Source organism: Thunnus albacares, chromosome 2, assembly GCF_914725855.1.
Source record: "Thunnus albacares chromosome 2, fThuAlb1.1, whole genome shotgun sequence".
Lineage (NCBI taxonomy): Eukaryota > Metazoa > Chordata > Actinopteri > Scombriformes > Scombridae > Thunnus > Thunnus albacares.
In genome coordinates, this window is record NC_058107.1 from 17,327,637 (window position 1) to 17,348,094 (window position 20,458).

General features: G+C 41.8%; 1 protein-coding gene and 1 long non-coding RNA gene across 3 annotated transcripts; one reads left to right on the top strand and one right to left on the bottom strand.

Moving 5' to 3' along the window:
- Positions 1-193: 193 nt before the first annotated feature.
- Positions 194-8,608, bottom strand: nr2f1a (nuclear receptor subfamily 2, group F, member 1a). Of its 2 annotated transcripts, none has more exons than XM_044369324.1 (3): positions 7,278-8,608; positions 5,320-5,844; positions 194-1,419 (listed from the first exon to the last, which is right to left on the bottom strand). In XM_044369324.1, exons 1-3 carry the CDS (start codon positions 7,708-7,710, stop codon positions 1,145-1,147), a joined length of 1,233 nt encoding a protein of 410 aa, XP_044225259.1. In that variant the 5' UTR covers positions 7,711-8,608; the 3' UTR covers positions 194-1,144. The 2 variants fall into 2 exon arrangements, with proteins under 2 accessions (XP_044225259.1, XP_044225251.1); XM_044369316.1 differs by having other exon boundaries at positions 5,320-5,847; positions 7,278-8,607.
- A 6,510-nt stretch (positions 8,609-15,118) lies between these two features.
- Positions 15,119-17,671, top strand: LOC122994582. Its single transcript, XR_006406622.1, has 2 exons — positions 15,119-16,444; positions 16,720-17,671. It is a non-coding gene; the product is annotated as an uncharacterized LOC122994582 (long non-coding RNA).
- The last annotated feature ends 2,787 nt before the right edge of the window (positions 17,672-20,458 follow it).

The window sequence follows — 20,458 nt, forward strand, 5'->3', positions numbered from 1 at the left end:
TGGAGGCAAACAGTGTATTCAGAATTATATGTTTCAGTTTAAGGCAGTGCAGGATACTGACTGGCTGACTGCAGGCTGCACTTTTCTTATATAGAAACCAATGAGCGCACAGGCAACAGATTCCCTCAGATGGTTTAAAATAAGCCCGAGAATCTTGACATTTGCTTCCAGGAAAAGGCTTGAGAATGAGACATCGTTGCCTATTTCTTTTTTTAATAGTACAGTCACCATCACACAACTTCATCAACCGACCCTTCTGCAAAAAGCTGCATCATGGAGTAAGCAAATTGAAGGCAACAACCAATAAAATTCAAGAAACAATGAAAATTTTCAAGACGAAACAAACAAAATGTATTTGAAATGATATATTAAAAGTGCTTTTGATTTTCATGTCTCTCCTCTTTGACTGATGATCGACTCCACACGCACTCATGGCCCGGGGAAAAGGCGCCCCAGACGTCCTCTCAGTAAAAATGTCCTGGAGGTCAGTTTGCTGCTGTTGCAGGTCCATCGTATCAATTGGGAAAAAAGTTCAACCATCAGTGGTGATATTGTCATAGCGATTAGACTGTTTCTTATTTGTCTAAATTTCTTTATTTTTCTGTTTTTAAATTCTCACTTCAATTTTAATTCTTGGAGAACATAGCTTCGACAACATATATCGCACTCATTATAAGAAGCAAAAGGTTATATCAAAAAATTATTAGTATAGAATCACAGAAACCCTGGTTTAGAACCAGAAAAAATACAAAACAGAGAGGTACATAGACACAGGACAATTCTTATAATTGCTTGGAAACATTATTTTCCCGCTAAGTCTTGATTCTTTTTTTCTTACTGCGCATATGATGTTTTTCATTTTATTTGTATTTTTTACAAAAAAGGAAAATAAAGACTAGTATTTTACAAAATGAAGAGTATTGTTCTTGAAGATGAGGGTGGATTTACACAGGTGTAAAGTCCAGTTCCAATATTTTTCTGTACATAATGTATTCCATCTCAGTCCCAGAAGACAGAAAAAAAGTAATGTCTTCCAAGTTTCTCAGAAAAGGTCCTATATATAGTCTTCTTGAAGGAGGATGGGGTGAGGGGTGCTGAATTTTGGTCCTTTTTTTCCTCTCTTTTTTCCACTTTCATATAAGGATCATTGGATGGACATGTAAGGCCAGTTGAAGCTGCTCCCGGATAATAGCATATCCCTGATGAGGGTTTCAATAGGAGTTTTACCTACCAAGCGGACGAAGAACAGCTGCTCGATTACCGACGAGGAGACGGTGCGCAGAGAGGGCAGCCGCAGCAGGAGCTTCCCAAAGCGGCTGGGCTGGTTCGGGTACTGGCTCCTCACATACTCCTCCAGGGCGCATTGGGATTTCTCCTGTAGGCTCTCGATGTGAGCAGCGTCCGAGAGGCCGCAAGCGTCTGCGAAACACACACCAAAATAACTGTGGTTAGATTGGCAACATCTCTAAACCCTGAGGTACAACATGCTGTGGAAATGTCTCTGAATCTGATATAATTTGCTTTTAAACTTTCGCATTTCGATCAAGTGAAACAATTAACACTTAAATACGTAATAAATATTACATTATCTAAATAAATTTGCCTCCCAGGTCACCAAGCCTTGCAGAGGAGCACAGACAATGACATTAAATACAAATTTTACATTATCGTTATAAATACTTCTAATGGTAAAGAATTCAATTTACACTGCTGACAAATTCGCTTCATATTTTCTGTACAAAATATTAAATCACATGATCAATTTTAGCCTCACGTGGGCTTAGCTTTGGCAAGTGCACATCTTGCCAAACCCAATTTACGTCCTGCAAAAGCACTCTGATTATCATTCAACATCACCCTTTACGTGTTATTGACAAAGTGGAATGAACAAACACACTGCCCAAACATGCTACATCACACTGAGCGAGTGGGACTGTCATACAGAATAAACAAGGGGCTTGCTGCTGGAGAAGGGGGTGCACAACTCAGTGGAGGATATCTCTGCCTGCTCCTACAACAATCAACAAGAATATTAGAGTTAAATGTCATGAAAATCGGTGTTACACGCGTGCAGAGTAAGAATGGATGGGAGAATGGGGTAAAGGCGAAAGGTGGGGTATAAGGTATAGGCCTAAAGGCCGCTGCTCTTGATGTCTGGACTATGGGGATTCAAGTATAAGGAAACACAAACGGCACTGATGAATCTGAAATTACACTGGATGTAATGTGACCTAATTACTCTGCAGTAAGCTGTTAAGTCATTTCGCCGCTCTTCTCTCCATAGACCACTCTTGGCCTGTTTTTTGATGGAGCCTATAGGACAGGCCGCTGGAAGCAATCAAATTTATTAGGGGAGGTGAAGTCAATAGTCACGCAGAAACGACATAAAATGTCAGAAAATGAGCCAGTGCAGCGACGCAGGCGGAACATGTGTTTTGGTGCTGACTGGTGGATTATGCAGCCTTGTGCAGTGACGCTTCCCTGTAGACAAAAGCACAAGCCTTGTTGGTGTCTTACGATGTTTTAGCCTGTTATAAAGAAAATTGTCTTTCACACAACCCAAGCATGCCTGTTCTACTGCTTATAAACTGCTGTAAACGCAAGCAGCATAACCGCTGGCGTATATGGTCCCACATGGAGTCTAGGCTGTCTTTAAAAGATTCTGTATTGAACAGTGCTTTTGTAGAAACTACACAAGAAAGATAGCTTCAGTTCTCAAGCACTAATACATTAAACACCGGACGAAGGCTTTTAAGCCTATTCGCGATTTCTCAGTGCTATAACTCACTATGGCCAGACACAATAACCTTATGAACCCGGGGGCAACGCTGAGATCTCGGGGTGATTTACTGTGACCTTAGTCCGGCCGGTCAAAGCCCCATGTATGCAAATCCCTTTGTATTAACGCTGACTGTCCCTTTTAAAATCTAAAGCTGCCAATAAGTTTGAAATTTATTAAATTAGGAAAAAAAAATCTGGTAAAGTATAATAGTTGACCTAAATGTTGCAATAGAGCGATTTGTGGAGTTTAACGCATTGCAGGGAATAGGGTGCAGTTGAATGTAGGCTATGCGTCAAGAGAAAGCTGGTCAAAGAAACGCCATAGTCCTCCATAAGGCCTGCTTGCAGCCCTGCACCCCACTACCTCAATAGACTGGGACATGGGAGCAGATAGCTTCCAGATTCGCAAACGACTATTTCTGTGGTCGGTTAGTAAAGACACATACTGCAATGTGCACATGCGAATAGAATAAGGAGTTAATGTAAGACAATGATTAGCCTGGCCACTATTATTTATGCATCAAATACTGACAAGACTGATGTTATTAAAGGCAAACAATCCACGCTGGTCTTGGCAAAGTGCCACATGACTTGTTATAGCCAACACCAGTTGTAGCCTATCAAGCCACCTAAATGATCTGTTAGAAAACATGGAGGATGTTAATGTGTGTATGAAGTTTCTCTGGGTGATCTGGGGTGAATTACTGCAACGTCGTGCAATAGGAAAAAAATATGGTCAAATATGTCAGTGCACACGATTACATTACAGCATGTGCAGGCTATTAGTAAATAAAGCGAATCTCACAAGCAGTCACATTACTGTAGTGCGGCAACTGAGTCAAAATACGTATTTATTCGTTTTAAAACATACATTTACCTCTCAGTATGCCTTCAACATTTGGCGTGTCAAATTAGCCTTGTTGCCAAACCCCAAAAGTGAAAAGTAGTCATTATGGCTCCTGCAACTAAAAATATAAAAAAAAACTAGAAAGTCCTCCAACAGTAGGAAAACCTATGTGGGAATGTTGTATCCGCCAGAAAAAGGAAAACTGAATGTTGGAGGTGGTTTTAGTAGCTTGGAATACAAGTTTGCTGAACACTCAGAGTTTAGATAATTTAGATCCCAATTCAATAAAGCTTATTATGACTTAATACACACTATGTGACATTAAAATATTGTATGGCAGAATTTAGCGATAATATAATATAATGTATTATACTATAATATAATATTATATAATATATAAACAGTAAGGTAATGTATGTATGCATTTGTAAATCCCTGTGACGCTAAATAAATAATAAACAATAATTATTCAAATATGCTACAAGTGTAAGTGTATCACTCTCAGTATAAAATGGAGTTATGACGCTTTCTAGGGACATTGAAAGTGAGAATTATTGAAATATAAATCCAAATCTGAAAACCACAGTAATACTGAATATTTTATCATAAACGTGACCAATTATAGAATCTGTACAACATTGTTGCAGAATTTTGTAATGGGTCAATTTATGAGACATTGAGGTAGAAACTTTGAGGTAAGTTCAGAAGTAGTTTGCGGCCTGTATGTGAGTTTAAACTTTCCTATTCCTTCCCATCAACAGACTCCCTTGACATAACAGGCCTAATGGCACCAAGCGTACACAACCAACTCCAAAATAGCATCTAAATTACGCACCGAGAGTAAATGAGGACCTTTAGGACCTTGCCCCAGTCAGCCATCAATTAAGCTATCAACAATGTAGGTTACTTTTGAAAATTGCTGCTGATGACTTTTCAAAGCATGTGCGACAAGAGAAACTATCCTCAATAAGTAAGAAAATTAATAGGTCAGCTAAGATTAATCTACAAACAATCCATACAGAAGTGCTGCTCTGTGTCCTACAGAAGCAATGCACTGACATATGAGTCAACTTCCATCAGCTTTTTTGATCTCAGTCTGCTAAGGATTATTTCCTGCCCCCCAAGACATGTGTTTGTGCACGCAAAACAAGGATAAAAGCATGCACCAACACTCATAAATGCGTCAGCTGTCATATATCTCCCAGTGATAGACTATTTTATCTTTACGCTCAATTATTTGACACCTGTTCTAAAATTTATGGACGCGATCCTACAATCTCAGTCTCGGCTAAAACGTGTTCAAAAAAAGTTTTTAACTGACAATTATTAAATATATACATGTATGGTGACCTCAATTATCTCATATTTTAAAGCACTGAACTGCGGAAGCTTATTACACTTAAAAACTTGATGCGCTCTCTCAATCTGGATTTGTTTACACGTCTTATGCTGCGGCTACAACTGACATGGGAATGCATGTAAGTGGATATGTAGCAAGCTGTTGACAAAATAGCTATTCCATCGACAACACAAACATCTCGTAAACTCAGATTTGTGACCAGACTATACTTGACAGCCATATTCTTGATGCCACACTGCTTCACCCTGCGAGCCTCGCTCCCAATAACATGACTACAACTAGGCCTCATTTGATTAGAGACATGTTCCTATGTGACATGTTGGACACCCACCTGATGTAAAAAGCACGATGGCCTTGAGGCAGCTGTACTCTGCCGAGTCTACATGCAGGGTCTTAAGCTTCTCCACTTGCTCCTGGAAGATCCGGATGTGATCCATGAAAGCCACGACGCGGTCCGCGGACATCGGGGAGGCGTGGAGGCCCGCCGCGGCGAGCAGAGGGGCCACATGCAGAGGCATGGAGCACTGGGCCGCATTAAGCACAAACAACTCGCTCCATGTCAGCCTGAGAAGGGACACCTGGTCGGTGATCTGCAGGTCGGGAAAGAAAGGGATGTTTCTCGCCCACTCCACGGCGCTGAAGAGCAATCGAGCTGCCAGCTCGCAGATGTTCTCGATGCCCATGATATTGTTGGGCTGCATGCACTGGCTCCCGTACCGGGACGTCGGGTAAGGCTCGGCCCGCAGCAATAACGAGATGTATCCGGACAGATAGCAATGGCCATTCAGAGGGTCCCCGTTCGTCAGCGCGTACTGGCCTGGGTTGGGCTGGGTTGGAGGCATTCGTCCTCGCTGAACCGCTGACAAAAAGAAAGAGAAAAAGAGGAAATGTGCATCCAGGACTGATAAACATTGTTCACGAGTGGTAAAAGCGTCAAGCAAGCTACAGCTAGTGTGTTTTTGCTCTGGAAAACGGCACACACGCTTTTCAAAACATATTGACTCGTGTGTGCTGTTTAGCAGACTATTATAATATTCCACAGCAAATTATTTCATCGGCAATATAAAAATCTCATCAAAACAGATGTACTGTCCCTCAACCTTCATACTGCTTGCTTTTGTATTTAGGGATGCAGGCTACATGAGCTGAGTGTAAAATCAAAAATAATCACTTTTACACAGCATACACACACATTTTCTCTGATCAAAAAGTAAATTTTATCACATTCACCATTATCAGTATTTATAGGCGTAATTGCACATTGCATGCAGCAGCCTACTTATATTACTTTACTATTATATTTATGTGGGGTTTTGTTTATATTAATAATTATTAATTGTGGTCAAACATATTACAAATGTGACTGATAATTAATGTTAAATATAATGACATTTACACATTTTAGCAATATCAAAAGGTCAGCCGGAAATAAAAGGAATTCAGCCACTGTTTAATATTAATAATAAAATATTAATGTTACCCAGGGAACATTATACGTGAGCTTGCAGTGTGTACTGTAAATAGCAGATATTAAACGAGGGATGTTTGCATAAATTGAAATAAAACACCTGACATTGGAAGGAAAGTTAGATGGCCTGTAATGCACCAGGCACAACAATGAGCCATGAACAACTTCAGCGGCATTATTCAGTGTCTGAGCTGTCTAGTCAGCATATGGAGCCAGAGGGAGACGTGGGTTTGTAGTGTGTTCATTTCACATTCACACAGATTTTAAACCCTACTGTAAAATTATGAATTAGTACGCTGCACATACTTATGGAAGGGACTATTAGCCTTGCACACTGTACACACACACACACACACACACTCTCACACACACACACTCTCACACACACATACAAACACACACATATGTGTGTGAGCCTGTCTATGTGTATGTATACACACAGACAAGCACACACAGATACAGACAACTCTTCTTATGCTCCAAAACCTATACGTAAATTGGGCCTGCTGGACCTGCTGCCTTTGCTTGGTCGTTGTACAGTTTTAGACTGCAACGAAAACAAAATAAAAGGGTCAGCCTGACGAGCCGCTTTGTTCAGGAGACCTGCATTCACAAGCATAGCTGCTGTGGCTGCACTGGCCTTTTACCCCTCTCTAACATAGACAGAAAGACTAATCATTCATGCAAACATCCCTCAAAAACATGGATGGAGACTGCAGTATGCCAAGCCATATAGTCTGTGACCTTAATGCAACATGGCAGCCCTGTTCGTGTGCTATAGGATGCGTAATCATGAGATGGCTTTAAAAATATATATTCACCTTCCCGCCGCATTCCCACTTTTAAACATTTCTTCAGCCGGCAGTATTGGCACTGATTTCGGTGGTGCTGGTCAATGGGACAGTTCCTATTGGCACGACATGAGTATGTTAAGTTCCTCCGTACACTCCTCTTGAAGAAACTTTTGCATCCCTCGCAGGTGAACTGGCCATAGTGTTTGCCGCTCGATTTGTCTCCGCAAACCACACATTCAATATGCTGCTGACTCTGTCCAGAATTTTGACTCCCCTTGTCCCCAGCGGTCCCCGGTGTGGACGGGGGTCCCGGCTGGCTGGGGGTCTGCGGAGTGTGCGGCGCCGCCGACGCCGCCTGCTGCTGCTCCCTCGCCGGCTGCGCTGCTGGGTTGGGGCCGCTCGGAGGTCCTCCGGCCACGTCTTCCTGCGGATCTCGCCAGACGCTAACTACCATTGCCATATCTCGGCCCCTGAAAGTGCTATAAAGCGAAATGATCGCCGGTGTTTATGAAGCGCAGAGGAGGAAAAATGAGCTCTCAAAAGACGGGGCAGTGCAAAGTCAAATCGGAGCACGCAATCTCATATGGGGTAAGAAGGGGAGTACAACGCGATCAATACATTCAAAATATAGGAGGGCGATTGAATAGGCACCCGATCAGGATATGCAAGTATCGGGAGGCCAGTTCCAAGGTAAATTGCAGTCAGCCATTCAGGAATCCCTAATCTTGTAGGAAAACCCGAGTCCAGTCGTAACAAATTGCAGTTTGATATAAAATAGCCACAAAGGAAAGGCAGGAACGATTCACATGGACGCAGGAACGAGTATAAAAACCTTTTGCTGGAAAGACACGCGATCCAAAGTGCTGCGGAGATAAATTCCTTTCTCTTTTCTTCCTCTTGCTCCTTTACACTCCCGTCTTCGCCGTATAGGAGGGGAGGAAAAACTGAAGAGCTGGATTTTTACATCTATATTCTTAAATAAACCTCATCATCTCGCCCAGCAGCGAAAGAAAACCGCGTCGCCGAATGAAGTGCCCATGTATAGTTTCACCTCTCTCCAGCAGGAGGAATGGAGATACGCAGAGAAAAGGTTAAAAAAAAGAAGAGGAAAAACACCAACAACTAATAGAATATGCAAGAAGAAGGAGAGACCCAAAAATGAATGCGCTTAAACGGGAGGACCAGCAGAGCAATGTTTCCGAAACGGGGGATCTGCGCGAATGTCTGTATATAGTGAACTTTGACACTACTATTGAAACTGACACGTTTCTATGGAGATCGCTGCGCCTTATATGGTGCTCATGTCAAGGAGCCAAGAGAGGGGCTGCTGGAGACTGATAATCAAAGGCGACTGACTGGCCAGAGCCCTGCACAGAGGAGGAGGAGAGGAGGGGAGGGGGGGATAGGGAGAGAGAGAAAATGGGAGGCTAAGGTTATAGCCAAGCCCTCTCTTTCTCTCCATTGGTTAGAGTCCCCCTCCGTTCACTCACTGCAAAAAATGTCCATTCCAATAAGACATTGGCTCTCATGTTCAAATCTTAAAATGTTTTTTTTTTCTGAAAATGCATAAGAGAAAAATGCCAATGCAGTTTATAGAATTCCACTTGTTTCTAATCGCAGTTTTTAATATTTCAGTATATTGAAACATATTAGAGTATACAGGGAGATTCCTACAGAAATTAAGTCGATGTAATAAAATGTACAGTAATGGGTCGTGCGGTATATGGAAACAAGTGGAAGCATCTCGGTCCGACGGACGATCCAGTCTCCTGTTAGGTAAATTCAAGATTTCCACATTCACTACCGGACTCACTGATGTCTGAGGACGGATATTTTTTGCAGTGTTGCCATCTACGACTGGAGGGGCTGGGGGGTTCTGACAGGCACAATTTACATTGAGCTCGCCCCGCGCTGCTATTTACTTTGAAACCTGATTAGTATGGGCCGTCTATTGTCACCAAAAAGAGGAAGAAACCCTGGATAGAATAGCAGAAAAAGCGGGGTAAAGGCAAGGGGGGACAAAGCTTTTACGCACGACAAATAAACCAAAATCTGTGCGCAGCGGGGAAAGGGGGACTCTGGCTCAGAAATTCCCCAAAGTTTCAAAATGGTTTATCTTGGACTACTATCTTTATTATAAAATTAACTGATATCATTATTGGTTTGGAGCGGATTTACATTTCCACACGTTGTTTTGTGTTTGGCATGCGCATTGCGGTACATCCTCGTCTGTAATCGGTACAGTCTCGCTGATTAAAACTTACAATTTAGTTTAAACGAGCTTATAAATGGAAGAAAATGCCAATGAGAAGAATGATGCATAAAAGACAGTGTGTTATACAAATGGGATGCCGCGCCAACGGCCGAAAATATCTAAAACTAGACGGAGCAATAAGCAATATGCTCTAATTACCGAGGTCCTATAGTCTCCACAATCACTGAGCTGGTGTCACATTATGTCTTAATAATGACAGTAATTCAGAATCATGTGAAGTTGCTGGGAATTTGCATGGGGATTCCGGCTTTTTTGTATGAGGGTTTCTGCTGGCTTTCTACCTCTCCAACTCAAAAATGTCTGGATCGCGCTGCCATCTAGCGTACATTGTACAATTACAACCTCATATTAATGCATGCACAAGTCATCAAACATGCATTTTTAAAACTAGAAAGTTTATTTTTAAAAATCAAATAAGCCCTCGTGATGCGGGCTATTTTCTCTTGTCTTTTTTGACTCTCTGAAAAGAACAATCTTTTGACTTTACGGTTATATAACGGAGAGGAAAAAAAACTTAAAAAGAACAACAAAAATAGAAGTTACACTACAACAAACTAAAAACAGTCACAAAAGTACATCAGAATTTTTATTGCATTGGATTGTGATGGAAACACAAAGTCAAAATGATGTGCGTAAATAATCTCCAAAAACATGGCAACACACCATGTTGGAAAGGAATAAGCCATCATAATACATTAAATTACTTTTTAATATAAATAAATATAAGTCGCTACATAGATCTTTAAGCACACAGAGATATTAGCAGATATAATGGAGCGTAAATATGCAAGTGCCCCCTTTGGAAACGCATAGGAGGGATGGGTTGTTTTTTAAGTATTCAACAAGAGAGCTCTCTCTCCCGTCTCTGTCTCGGACACTCCACTGAAACTCCCCGGCCATGTCTCCAGCTCTTTGAAAAGGTGAAACCAATAAGATTAAATCGGACAAAGATTTTTTCTGTAAGTGTATCATTAAGATTTAACTCCACAGATTGGAAAGGGGCTCCGCAGGAGAAGAGGAGAGGAGAGTGAGAGGGACAGCGAATGGGAGCAGGGTAGAGGCTCTAATAGAAAGCTGGGAAACGGCGAGAGAAAAGGGAGAAAGTGGACAGCAGGACATTAAAAGAAGAAGCAGCAGCGACGGCGGGTAGCGGTAGAGGAGCAGCTTTCTACCTTGACTAAAACACGGGACCGATAAGGCAAGTACTCTATTTTTTACTTCTCCTACGCTACACACGCATGGCTCTATAACCGCAAAGCTAAATTCTCCGTGTCACTCACATGACCGTTAACTTCAAACCCTGCAGCCGACCCGGCTGTGTCAGTCTCAACTTTTTAACTAGTGGACATTCACATCTTTTCTCCACATTATCAGCGATTATCGAGACTGGTTTCTCCGTTTCCAGCTGCCCTCACTGATTTGTGCATCAGATAGTGGTAATGTTTTTGCAGGCTGGTTGTAGCGGGTATGGGACTTTTTTTTTTTCTTTTTTTTTTCTTTTTTTTTTTTGCACGTCCCGTGCACCTCACCTGCAAGGCTATTTGTTGTTTGAACACATAATGAAAAGATCGATAGCAGGCTGTTTGTCTCAGCGATAGTGTCACCGGATTAAAAGGCTGATCAAGGAGACCAACAGTTTTCCCATTTTTTACACAGTTTTTCCAAGTGCCAGTTCAGCCACTTATACGGCCAGTAGCAAATATTAAAGATTTGCGCAAAATCTCCTGCAGCCGGCAGGAGACATTATATGTCATAAAAAGGCTGCAGTGAGGAAGTTGTTTTATCAAAGCAGCATTATTGATGAAAAGTGATTGCAATGAAAATTGATGTAAAATAAATGATGTAGAAATATAGGCCATGTTCACTTATTCCAGGAAAAAAAACTGCACATTAAACAGCTTTGTAAATTTACACTGCATAATAGCATTTAGCTGAATCCTTCTATGGATGCATGAAGTTCATGATAATTGATCATTTTACATGAGCCAAGTAATATATTTTTCATTTGCTATTCTTTGGCGTGTTCTAGCTTTTTTCTTATTCCAACAGGGAAAAGATACACGTCCCTATTATCTATTAACTTGTTGAAGAGGTAAAGAATTACATAATTACGTCATTATTAAACGTGTCTTTCAGATATTGGATGCACTCGCGCACTGTAGTCTATTTTAATAAACAGCCGTCTCACACACAGCCATTATAATCTCATGCTTCTCTTTGCCTTTTTCTTGCTTTCTAAGATCATTTCTGATCTCAGAATTTTTAAGATTCAATCAGACATTTTCTGTTTTAATCTAAATTGAGTTATACACAAATACAAGATTTCTGACTGATAGTCCTGTCTGAATTTTCTTTGTATGATAGTTTTTGTCAAACAGTCTTATTGGTTAAATATTTCTAGGGATAGAAAGCACATAACAGTTTTTTGCCAAATCTATCATGATCAATAACTGATGCTCTTTTTACTCAGAAACAGTCGGACATTACAAGCCCCACGAAATAAAGGTTTAATACAGCTGAAACCGACAAGGAGCACACTCAGTTGGGAAAACACTGAGGTCATGAGTGCAAGCGCCCCCTCCCACCCCCACAATAAAACAACACATGACTACAAGAACGCGTTTTAGAGCATTCAAAACGATGCAAACGGATCCAGAGTTTTATAAATGGTTGAGGGTCTGTTTATTATTGATTGTGTGTAATCACATCAGGGTTATAACCACAGCATATAGTCAATAATACATTGTATGGGCTTAGAGGTTGATTCACTTTTCTAGGGGGGGCTCTGCTCAAAACGCCTCCTGTGAACACACGACTGTTGTGTTTCTGGACGTCGGGCTATAGGACCACATACAGCTGATCAACATCTGCCAGCAATATTAAAATTATTCAGCGATCAAAACGAATAAATGAATGGACATCTTTATGCTCAAGAACAATGAGCCTGCACGTCTCCATGCTGAGTCCCGGGCGTCTGTTTGATTAATACAGACTGATTAATAATAGTCAAATCGAGCATGTGTGGCAAAAAGATGCAGCTCTAAACCTCCAAAAATGACTTTACACTTGTTGGAATTCACTTTTTGTAGCATGGAGAAGTTTGTCTCTTGAGTTATTTTCATTAATAATGAAGTGACTCATGATTTACTAAGTTAATACTCATGGCTTGTGACAATGGTATTATACTGTAATGCAGGGCTGCACGGTCAAATCTGACATTGTATTATAATGTTTTATTAATTGTTCGAGCACATGACCTCCCAAACATGTGAGGTATGTGGTTCATATTTGGGATTAAAATAAAAACCTGATGTGAATGAGCACAGCATGTGTCGATTATCAATCATGGTAATACTCACGTTTAGTCCCTTGTCTATCTTTCAGCGATATGTTTTGAGTATAATTTGTGTTCCGGATCACTTGCTTTCTACGTGTAAGCAGTAACCTTGCAGTGACATGTTGATTTATGCTGTTTTAGTTGGGCAACAGGGGCGATTTTCTCTGTTTAATTAAGTCGAAATCGTTGGTTAGAACCTTAAAAATCACCCGACTGAAGCAAACGGTGATTCTGACATATTTTTAGAAGTGAAAACCCACTTCCAACAGTGGAGTTAGTGTAACTTTTCTCAGCACCTCTATACCCTACTTAGAAAAATGGCACTTGGAAAAAAAAAGAGAGAGAGAGAGAGGAAAAAAAAAAACTATTTTCAGCGTGCGCATTGCGCTGAAGACACATGAAACACAATCATCATATTTTTCTAATTTAAAAAAATTCAGACTCCTTCTTATGTTTGAGTTGGAGGTTTTGTTGCTTTGAGTGGTTGTGTGCTGAAAAGGGAGGAGGAGGAGGGCGAGGGGTGTGTGTGTGTATGTGTGTGTGTGTGTGTGTGTGTGTGTGTGTGAGGGGGGGAGGAGGGGGGAAGGAGGGGTGGGGGGTTGCTTCTTTTTGTCCAAATCTGATCCCCAAATTATTCTGGGGGCTCAGATTGGTGTGAAAGGGACGAGAAGGTCACTTGAAATCGCCTTTTATCCGCTGGCTTTTTTTCTATGGATCAGCAACTTTCAATAGACATAATCTAATCGCTCTTAATGGAAAGGCCATTCGTGAGAAATAGTGGAACTATCGCCGAGCCTATAGGCTACAGGCATTTATGACCTCAGCGTTTAACAAGCAACGAGAGTCCACAAAATAGCATTGCTATTAATTATTACTGGAAAACGAGAAAAAAAAGTGTCTCTCCAAAGCAGTTTACATTTTAATCTTAAACCAACAAATGCAAATAGCAGTCTGTGTATTCAGGGTAAATATTACTTTATGTATATTATCTTATTTCTATTACATTACATATGATTTTTAAAGTTGTCTTTTACACTGAAAGAACATAAATTTGAACTGTAAAATGGCACTGCTGTAAAGTGTGATTCATCCTAGTATGTAAACAGATTTTGTTGCTTATTTTCTCGTCATTTTTAATATGTTCTTGCGTCTCTAGAGATTTGAGATCCTTCAGTTTCAGACGTGATGAATGCAAGTCTCTTTCCAGGGTTTTTGCATCCCAGACTGTAATTGAGGACAATAACTGCAATGACTTTCCCAATTAGGCTTGAGGTTGGAGTTAAGTTAGAGGGACTGTCAGTTTATGCTATGGGCAATGGCTTTATTGCTCACTAACCATCATTTCTTTAGAGCCTATGTGCTAATTACTTCGGATGGTCCCATAGACGGAGATTATAAATCCATTAGCACTCAAACCCTCGTGGTTGCACAGTGCAAACACTGTAATTTTGCAGCACACCAAAAAAACCAAACTTTAAGTACCAGAGGCTAGATTAAGGGAAACAGATTTTCAACGGGGTGTGTACTTCTTAGGGATCCACTGTGAAAGGAAGCCTATCAATCAGCAGCTGAGGCGAACACACACAGTAAACTAAACTCAACGGAGAATTAACTGACAGGGGAATATCAGAGGGGTTTCTGACTGTCACTAACAGGCGGTCATGTTTAAAAACGATCTGTTTATCCCACAATATCAACTTATTGCAGCATTGTAATCATAAATGATCAACAGAACTTTATTGTGAAGTGTTCCCGTTTATTCTATTTTTTCACGCAAGTTTTGGAGAATCATTTATTCTTAGGCTATTCTCCATGAAAGCGCATGCGAAATATCCAGGGAGAGACTCAGCCTTAAGGAATAAAGTGAATTAAATTAAGTCTTAATACCTGTTTGACTGCGTTTAAAGAAGGCAATACAAAAACCGGGACCCAAACGGGGGTGCGTGAAGGCATCTCACCCTTAAAGTAATTTATTTCAGGGAAACCGGAGGGCAAAGGTGGAATTCTTGAGAAATTCAACAAGGATAAGGGAGCTTTAGGAATTCTGCACGCAGATTACCTTTCATCCCATCCTCACATTATCCGACAACACACAGTAGAAATATAGCTCAGCGACAAAAGAGCGAGATTACCCTCCGACACAGGAGAGTGCAAAACAATTTTAAAGAAGTAGGCCTATTGCGATTATTAGGGGAGAGAGCAACGAGAGAGAGAGAGAGAGAGAGAGACAGGAAGAGAGAGGAGGAGGAGGAGTGTAGGGGGTGGGGGTGGGGGGTCAACACAGTGGAGGAGTGATTCCCTGTGTGCTGTCATAAGGGGGCAAAAAAAAAAAAAAGAAAGAAAAAAAAAGACGAAGCTCATTGTTCATAAAGTGTCCTGTCACTGTCATACTGGTGCAGTGGATGGTGAACCCATCTGGAAGAGTTTACCCAGCATTTTATTCTGGCATAAATATTTATGGTGTGTAAATTCACATCAAACATCATATGAAAGTAAGCAAAGCCGAACGAGAATAGGATCGTTTATGGAGATATATAAACAAATTAGTTATCTTTCCCTTTTTGGTGACGTTATCTGATTGTTGTTCCTATTGTTGGTTGTGAAGCCTTTGCAGTGACTGTTGACACTGGGTCAGAGTTTGAGCCCCTTTTGGTTCAACTTGTTTGGTTGTTTAACTTTTTGGTTTGTAACTAAATGAGTGGCATCACGTCAGGACTGCGTTATTTTTTCTCTTCTTCTTTTTTTTTTATGAAAACTAAGACACAGCAGGGGCTTAATTAGAAATGCAGTGTAGCTGAACCATCAGTATACTGGAGCTGAGACTGACTGAGCATACTGGTGAAGTCTAGTTTACATCAGTAAGAGAGAAAACAAAAAAAATGATTCCCACACAAACTCTCAGAAGCAGTTAAGAGTAAATTATATTAGCAATCCTGAAAATATTTTGTGCCACAAATGAATATACAGTAAACCAAGTATGAAGCTGCAATTAAAGTTTCACTTCAGTTTCCACCCTGCTGAACAATTGTCAAATATTATTTATTATAATCCTAAAATATAGCACAGATTAGCCAACACAACAATTGTGTGACATTTAATTTTTAATATATTGTACATTTATAATTCAAAATACTATTAAAATAACATTGAAACCAAAAGATACCCCCCTCTCTCTTTCACATCCTCACACACACACACAACGACAAACCCCTCAAGAGATTTTGCGTATTTTCATTTGAAAAGTGTGTCTGCTGTCTGTGTGTGAGGGCACATGTGTGTAAAAGACAGTGAAGTGAAGGTGGCCTGTGTTTAGTGTCCAGACCTGGCAGATTGTGACCTTATCAATGTGAAACTCTTAAGATAAATTATTCATAGCACCTGTTTGATGTCTCTGGCCAAAGAATGACAAAGATGTAAGATTTAAGATGCACCTCAAAGCCATGAATATCAGTTCGTATGTTACCTGTATCTTCTTAGAGCAGAAAAAAAAGAGGGAGGGAGGCTGCTTTTTAAACAACAATGAACTATTTGTTTCCTTACAGGGGGCGCAGAAGAAAGAGACCAGAAAAAAAGCCAGTCATAGTAAGTGTTCATTTGCATCAGTAAAAACTCTGTAACTGTAACTCAATCTACCATTTTCAGTGTGCAAGGTGTAGTCGCTGTCAGCCATTCTCCTAATGTCATGTGACTCACAGGTGTCCACTGATTAAGTCGGTCAATGAAGTGGGCCACCCACATTGTCCCTTCCTGCTTTATCTTCATCTTCATTTGAAACTTGAGGCAGAGAGTTTGTCTGATTGATTCAGCTGAGCTAACCTCGCTCTTTGTTGCTGAGTTTGTGTTGTGTCTCCTCGCAGGCAGAGAGCGGCACGGCGGCCATGCAGGCGTTTGGAAACACGGCAGGACATGTCGGTGTGGTGCAAGGACTGACACTGGGAGGAGATTGAATTTATGGCGAGTGCTGTTTGATTGTAGGACGATGACTGATTATAGCACAGGGACAGTGATACTACTACTTAGTATGATTGTGTGTGTGTGTGTGTGTACATGCTGAGATCACTTGGCATGAAATCCCTCAAGTGACAACTTACTGTACTTACTCATATATGTGGTAACTATAACATTAATTGTCACTCTCAGAAGAGAGTCTCTCTGAATTTCACTACACAGCTCATACATTGTTTTTACATCACTTACTTTTAACATTGCTGGAGTGTTTAACAAGTGCTAACATTCATTTAAAACTACTCTACTCAGAAATGAATCCAAGCATCCTGTAGCTCACATTCTTTTTCAATGATTTGTTTTGGAAAAAGCCCATAATATGCTTTTTGGGAAAGTGGCAGCTGATCTTTTCATAGCTAGAGGTCAACATAACACTGTATTACTAAAACAAACAAGACAAGGATGGATATTAATGATGATATATACAGATGTACTGCACATGAGCTTGAAATATGTGTGAGAGAGTGCTGAAGGAGAGACACTCTCACAGACACTCTCATACATGATTGTGTGTTTACTTGTCTGTGTGTATTGGCCAAGTGAGTTTCCCCTCAGATGTTCCCTTTGACCTTTGACCCCAGAGTTGAGGTCAAGCCCTGACAAATGAGATGGCAGAGTTCTGGCCAGAACTGCAAACATTCCACAACAATCTTCTGTCCTCCTCCTCCCCTCCGCTCATATCCGTCACTCCTCACCCCCTCACTCCTCGCAGTACATCTCCTCCACAACTTAGAGGTTAGAGAAAGTTCTCATTACACACAAACATGTTTTATTGTGTTTGCTGTGGGAATCATATAGTACACGCCCTTCAAATTAAAAATTACAACACTGGTTAAATTCAATACCCCCCCCCCCAACATCTGCCTTGTTTACAGGGGGAAAGAAAACAAAAGAGGATGATCTGAGAGAGGGGGCTGTGTAAAAGATTTGGATATTACAACCCTGCTCTTTGCAAGCACACGGTGTGTGTGGAAAGCTTGTCAGTGATGTCAAGGATGAGAAATGTTGCAGTGTGGTTTTTACACACGCTGCTGGCTCTAGCATTTCCGGCAACATTTCTCACTCTGCCTCCCTCACACCATCCGCTCTGCTGCAATATCCCCACATTTTTCCATCCTTTCACTTCTTCCCCTTCCCCCTCTCCCTCCCTTTCCTCTCCACATGCCCCCTCTTCGCTCTCTGACCACTCTTGCTCCCCTTACCACCTCTCTCTGCTGCCCCACCCTGCCCAATCTCAACCTCCCCCTCCCCCTCCCTCCTCTCTCCTCCCAGCACTATTTTCTCTGATTTTCTAACATGCCGTTCCACAGAATGCTACCACCTGTGTATTTGGGGGGGGTGGGTGGGTGAGGGGCTATTGGTATTCCTCTTTGGGAAGCTGGTTAAGGTAAGTGGCACCCCCTATTACAATGACATGGCAAATAATGGTTCTGGTTGTTGTGTTTCTGCATTAACTTTTTTTTTTCATGGAATGACCCTGACTTCCTAAGCATCACCACCCTCCATCAAAGCTCTCGCTACAAGTCACTGCTGTAAAAACACACACAGTCACCATTGATGAACGTCAGCAGAGCAGCCACAGTGCCACAAAGGAGCCTGGAGACCAACAAAGCTGGATGATACAGTAACACTGAGTTGATCTTGTTCTTGAACTTTCTTTCATAATGATGTAATATTACAAAAAGGCAATGCAACACAGCAAAGATCTTAATAAAAACACATCAATCTCAATACGCTCGTTTGTGTTTTTCTTTTTCTTCCTCACTCCCAGTTGAATTGTGATATCATTTGATGTCGACTGTTATGTGATTCATCGGAGGGTACAGCTGCTACACATGGATCTTGGCCTGGTCAGGACTGTTTCCTCACAGGGTAGCTGATCACATGACTCAACCACATGGATAGATTTGAGCTCTAATTGGCCGTGCACTGGCGCATCACGGTGCAGAATCTGGGTGCATGTATACAGCTCTCTCTGCTTTGAATGGTAAAATAGTGGGCTGTGCTTTAGTGTAGTTTTGCCTTCCCAGGCAAGAGGGCAGTGAGCTCCCTGTGCATCTGTGGGTGGGCACACCTGGACCTTAGGCTGTTGCTATGATGATCTACAATGCCAAAGAATAGCTTATGGCATTACTAAAACAATGCACATGGCTCAACAACGGAAGTGAAACAATGCAGTGCCACATGGCGAAGTTATGCAGCTGGCATTGTAAGAAAAGCTTTGAATTTCTGCAGAGCTCTAGCATCTTCTCTATTTCTCTCTCCTCTACCTCATGGTCTCTGTATCACCCTCCCTTCTTTCACATCCCACTTATGTCCACGCATTAATGATCAGTTTGCTGCCTGTATGTCCAGTGTAAATAAATGATAAAGCGCCCCTATTACTTTCTCCATCAGCCATCAGCTTGGTAGGGTTAAAGCAGGCAGCAAGCGACAGGCAGCAGGGAAAATATGTGTAGGCGTATGTGTAATCATGGCCATGTCCATGCTGCAGTTCAGCTGATTGTGTTTATGTCCCTTTCCTCCTCCTCCTGCTCTGGTATGTCCACAGGCAGCTCAAGGATGTAAAGGAAGGGCTCAGGGCTACTTGATTCCCTGCCACCACCCACCGTTACCCCAGTGTTACCGGAGCGTGGACGTCTGCCCCCGTCCCCCAGGGCCTCGGTCCCACTCAACCCCACCCCTTCTCAACCAACAGGCACCCAGCCCCCCGACTCCCAATCCCTCCACCTCCCTGCCTCGCTCCCTGATTCAGTGTGTAAAAGCGCCCCCTGAATGATGGATTACTGTGTCACCGCAGCCTGCGAAGGATTAATTTGTTTCATTGATTTCTCTTTAGGCAGAATGCCAGCGTCTGCCGCTTCCCACCTTTTCCCCAAGACTCGCAGCTGTAATAGACGGTAATGGCCTAAGACAAATCAACCCGTTTCTTGTAAAAATAGCACCAAACAACCCTCTCCACCCTCCAGCTTGCACTCTACTCACGAGCACATCGGGGGGTGGCGTAGTGGTGGTGGTGGTGGGGTATCAAGGGGTGTTCAATTCATCCTCATCCTCCATCTCTATCACCGTATCTGGCTATCCTTCCATACCACCGTCCCTCCTTATCCTGTGCTGAGCCAGAGGAGACCATCCAGTCACTCTAACAAAGCCATAAGTCTGCCGTACTTACAGCTCTCTCTCAGGCCTCACAATGGATGTGTAATGACAGCGCTGTCTGGAGGGGGCTGTGGGAGTTGGGCCATTCTCTCCAGTAATGGAAGCAGTTACTGCCATTCCCTACACACCTGCAGGAACAGCTAACTGTTAACCACCGTGATCTATGGCAAGGCCTTACTGCACTAGGCTAAGGTTGAAGGGTTGTACTGACATCGGTGAATTAGGGCATGTCTACACAATACATCTTTTTTTCTGTCTTTGGTTGGGTGCTTGATGTTATTCTACTGTACGTTAAGAGCTATGGAAAAGCATTGGAGTTATTTATAAACAAATCTGTACCAATGAATCAGTGTTGGTACTGCTCTCAGCACAGAAACCTGACAATCCAGCATTCCTGACATTCACTGATTTAACACAGACATAAGATGCTGC

Excerpts from the sequence above, each read along its gene's own strand:
- nr2f1a (XM_044369316.1), bottom strand. The coding sequence starts at position 7,710 with ATGGCAATGGTAGTTAGCGTCTGGCGAGATCCGCAGGAAGACGTGGCC. Across the intron at positions 5,848-7,277 it reads AGTGGGAATGCGGCGGGAAG|CGGTTCAGCGAGGACGAATG; the intron begins GTGAATATATAT and ends TCTTTTTGTCAG. Across the intron at positions 1,420-5,319 it reads CATCGTGCTTTTTACATCAG|ACGCTTGCGGCCTCTCGGAC; the intron begins GTGGGTGTCCAA and ends TGTGTTTCGCAG.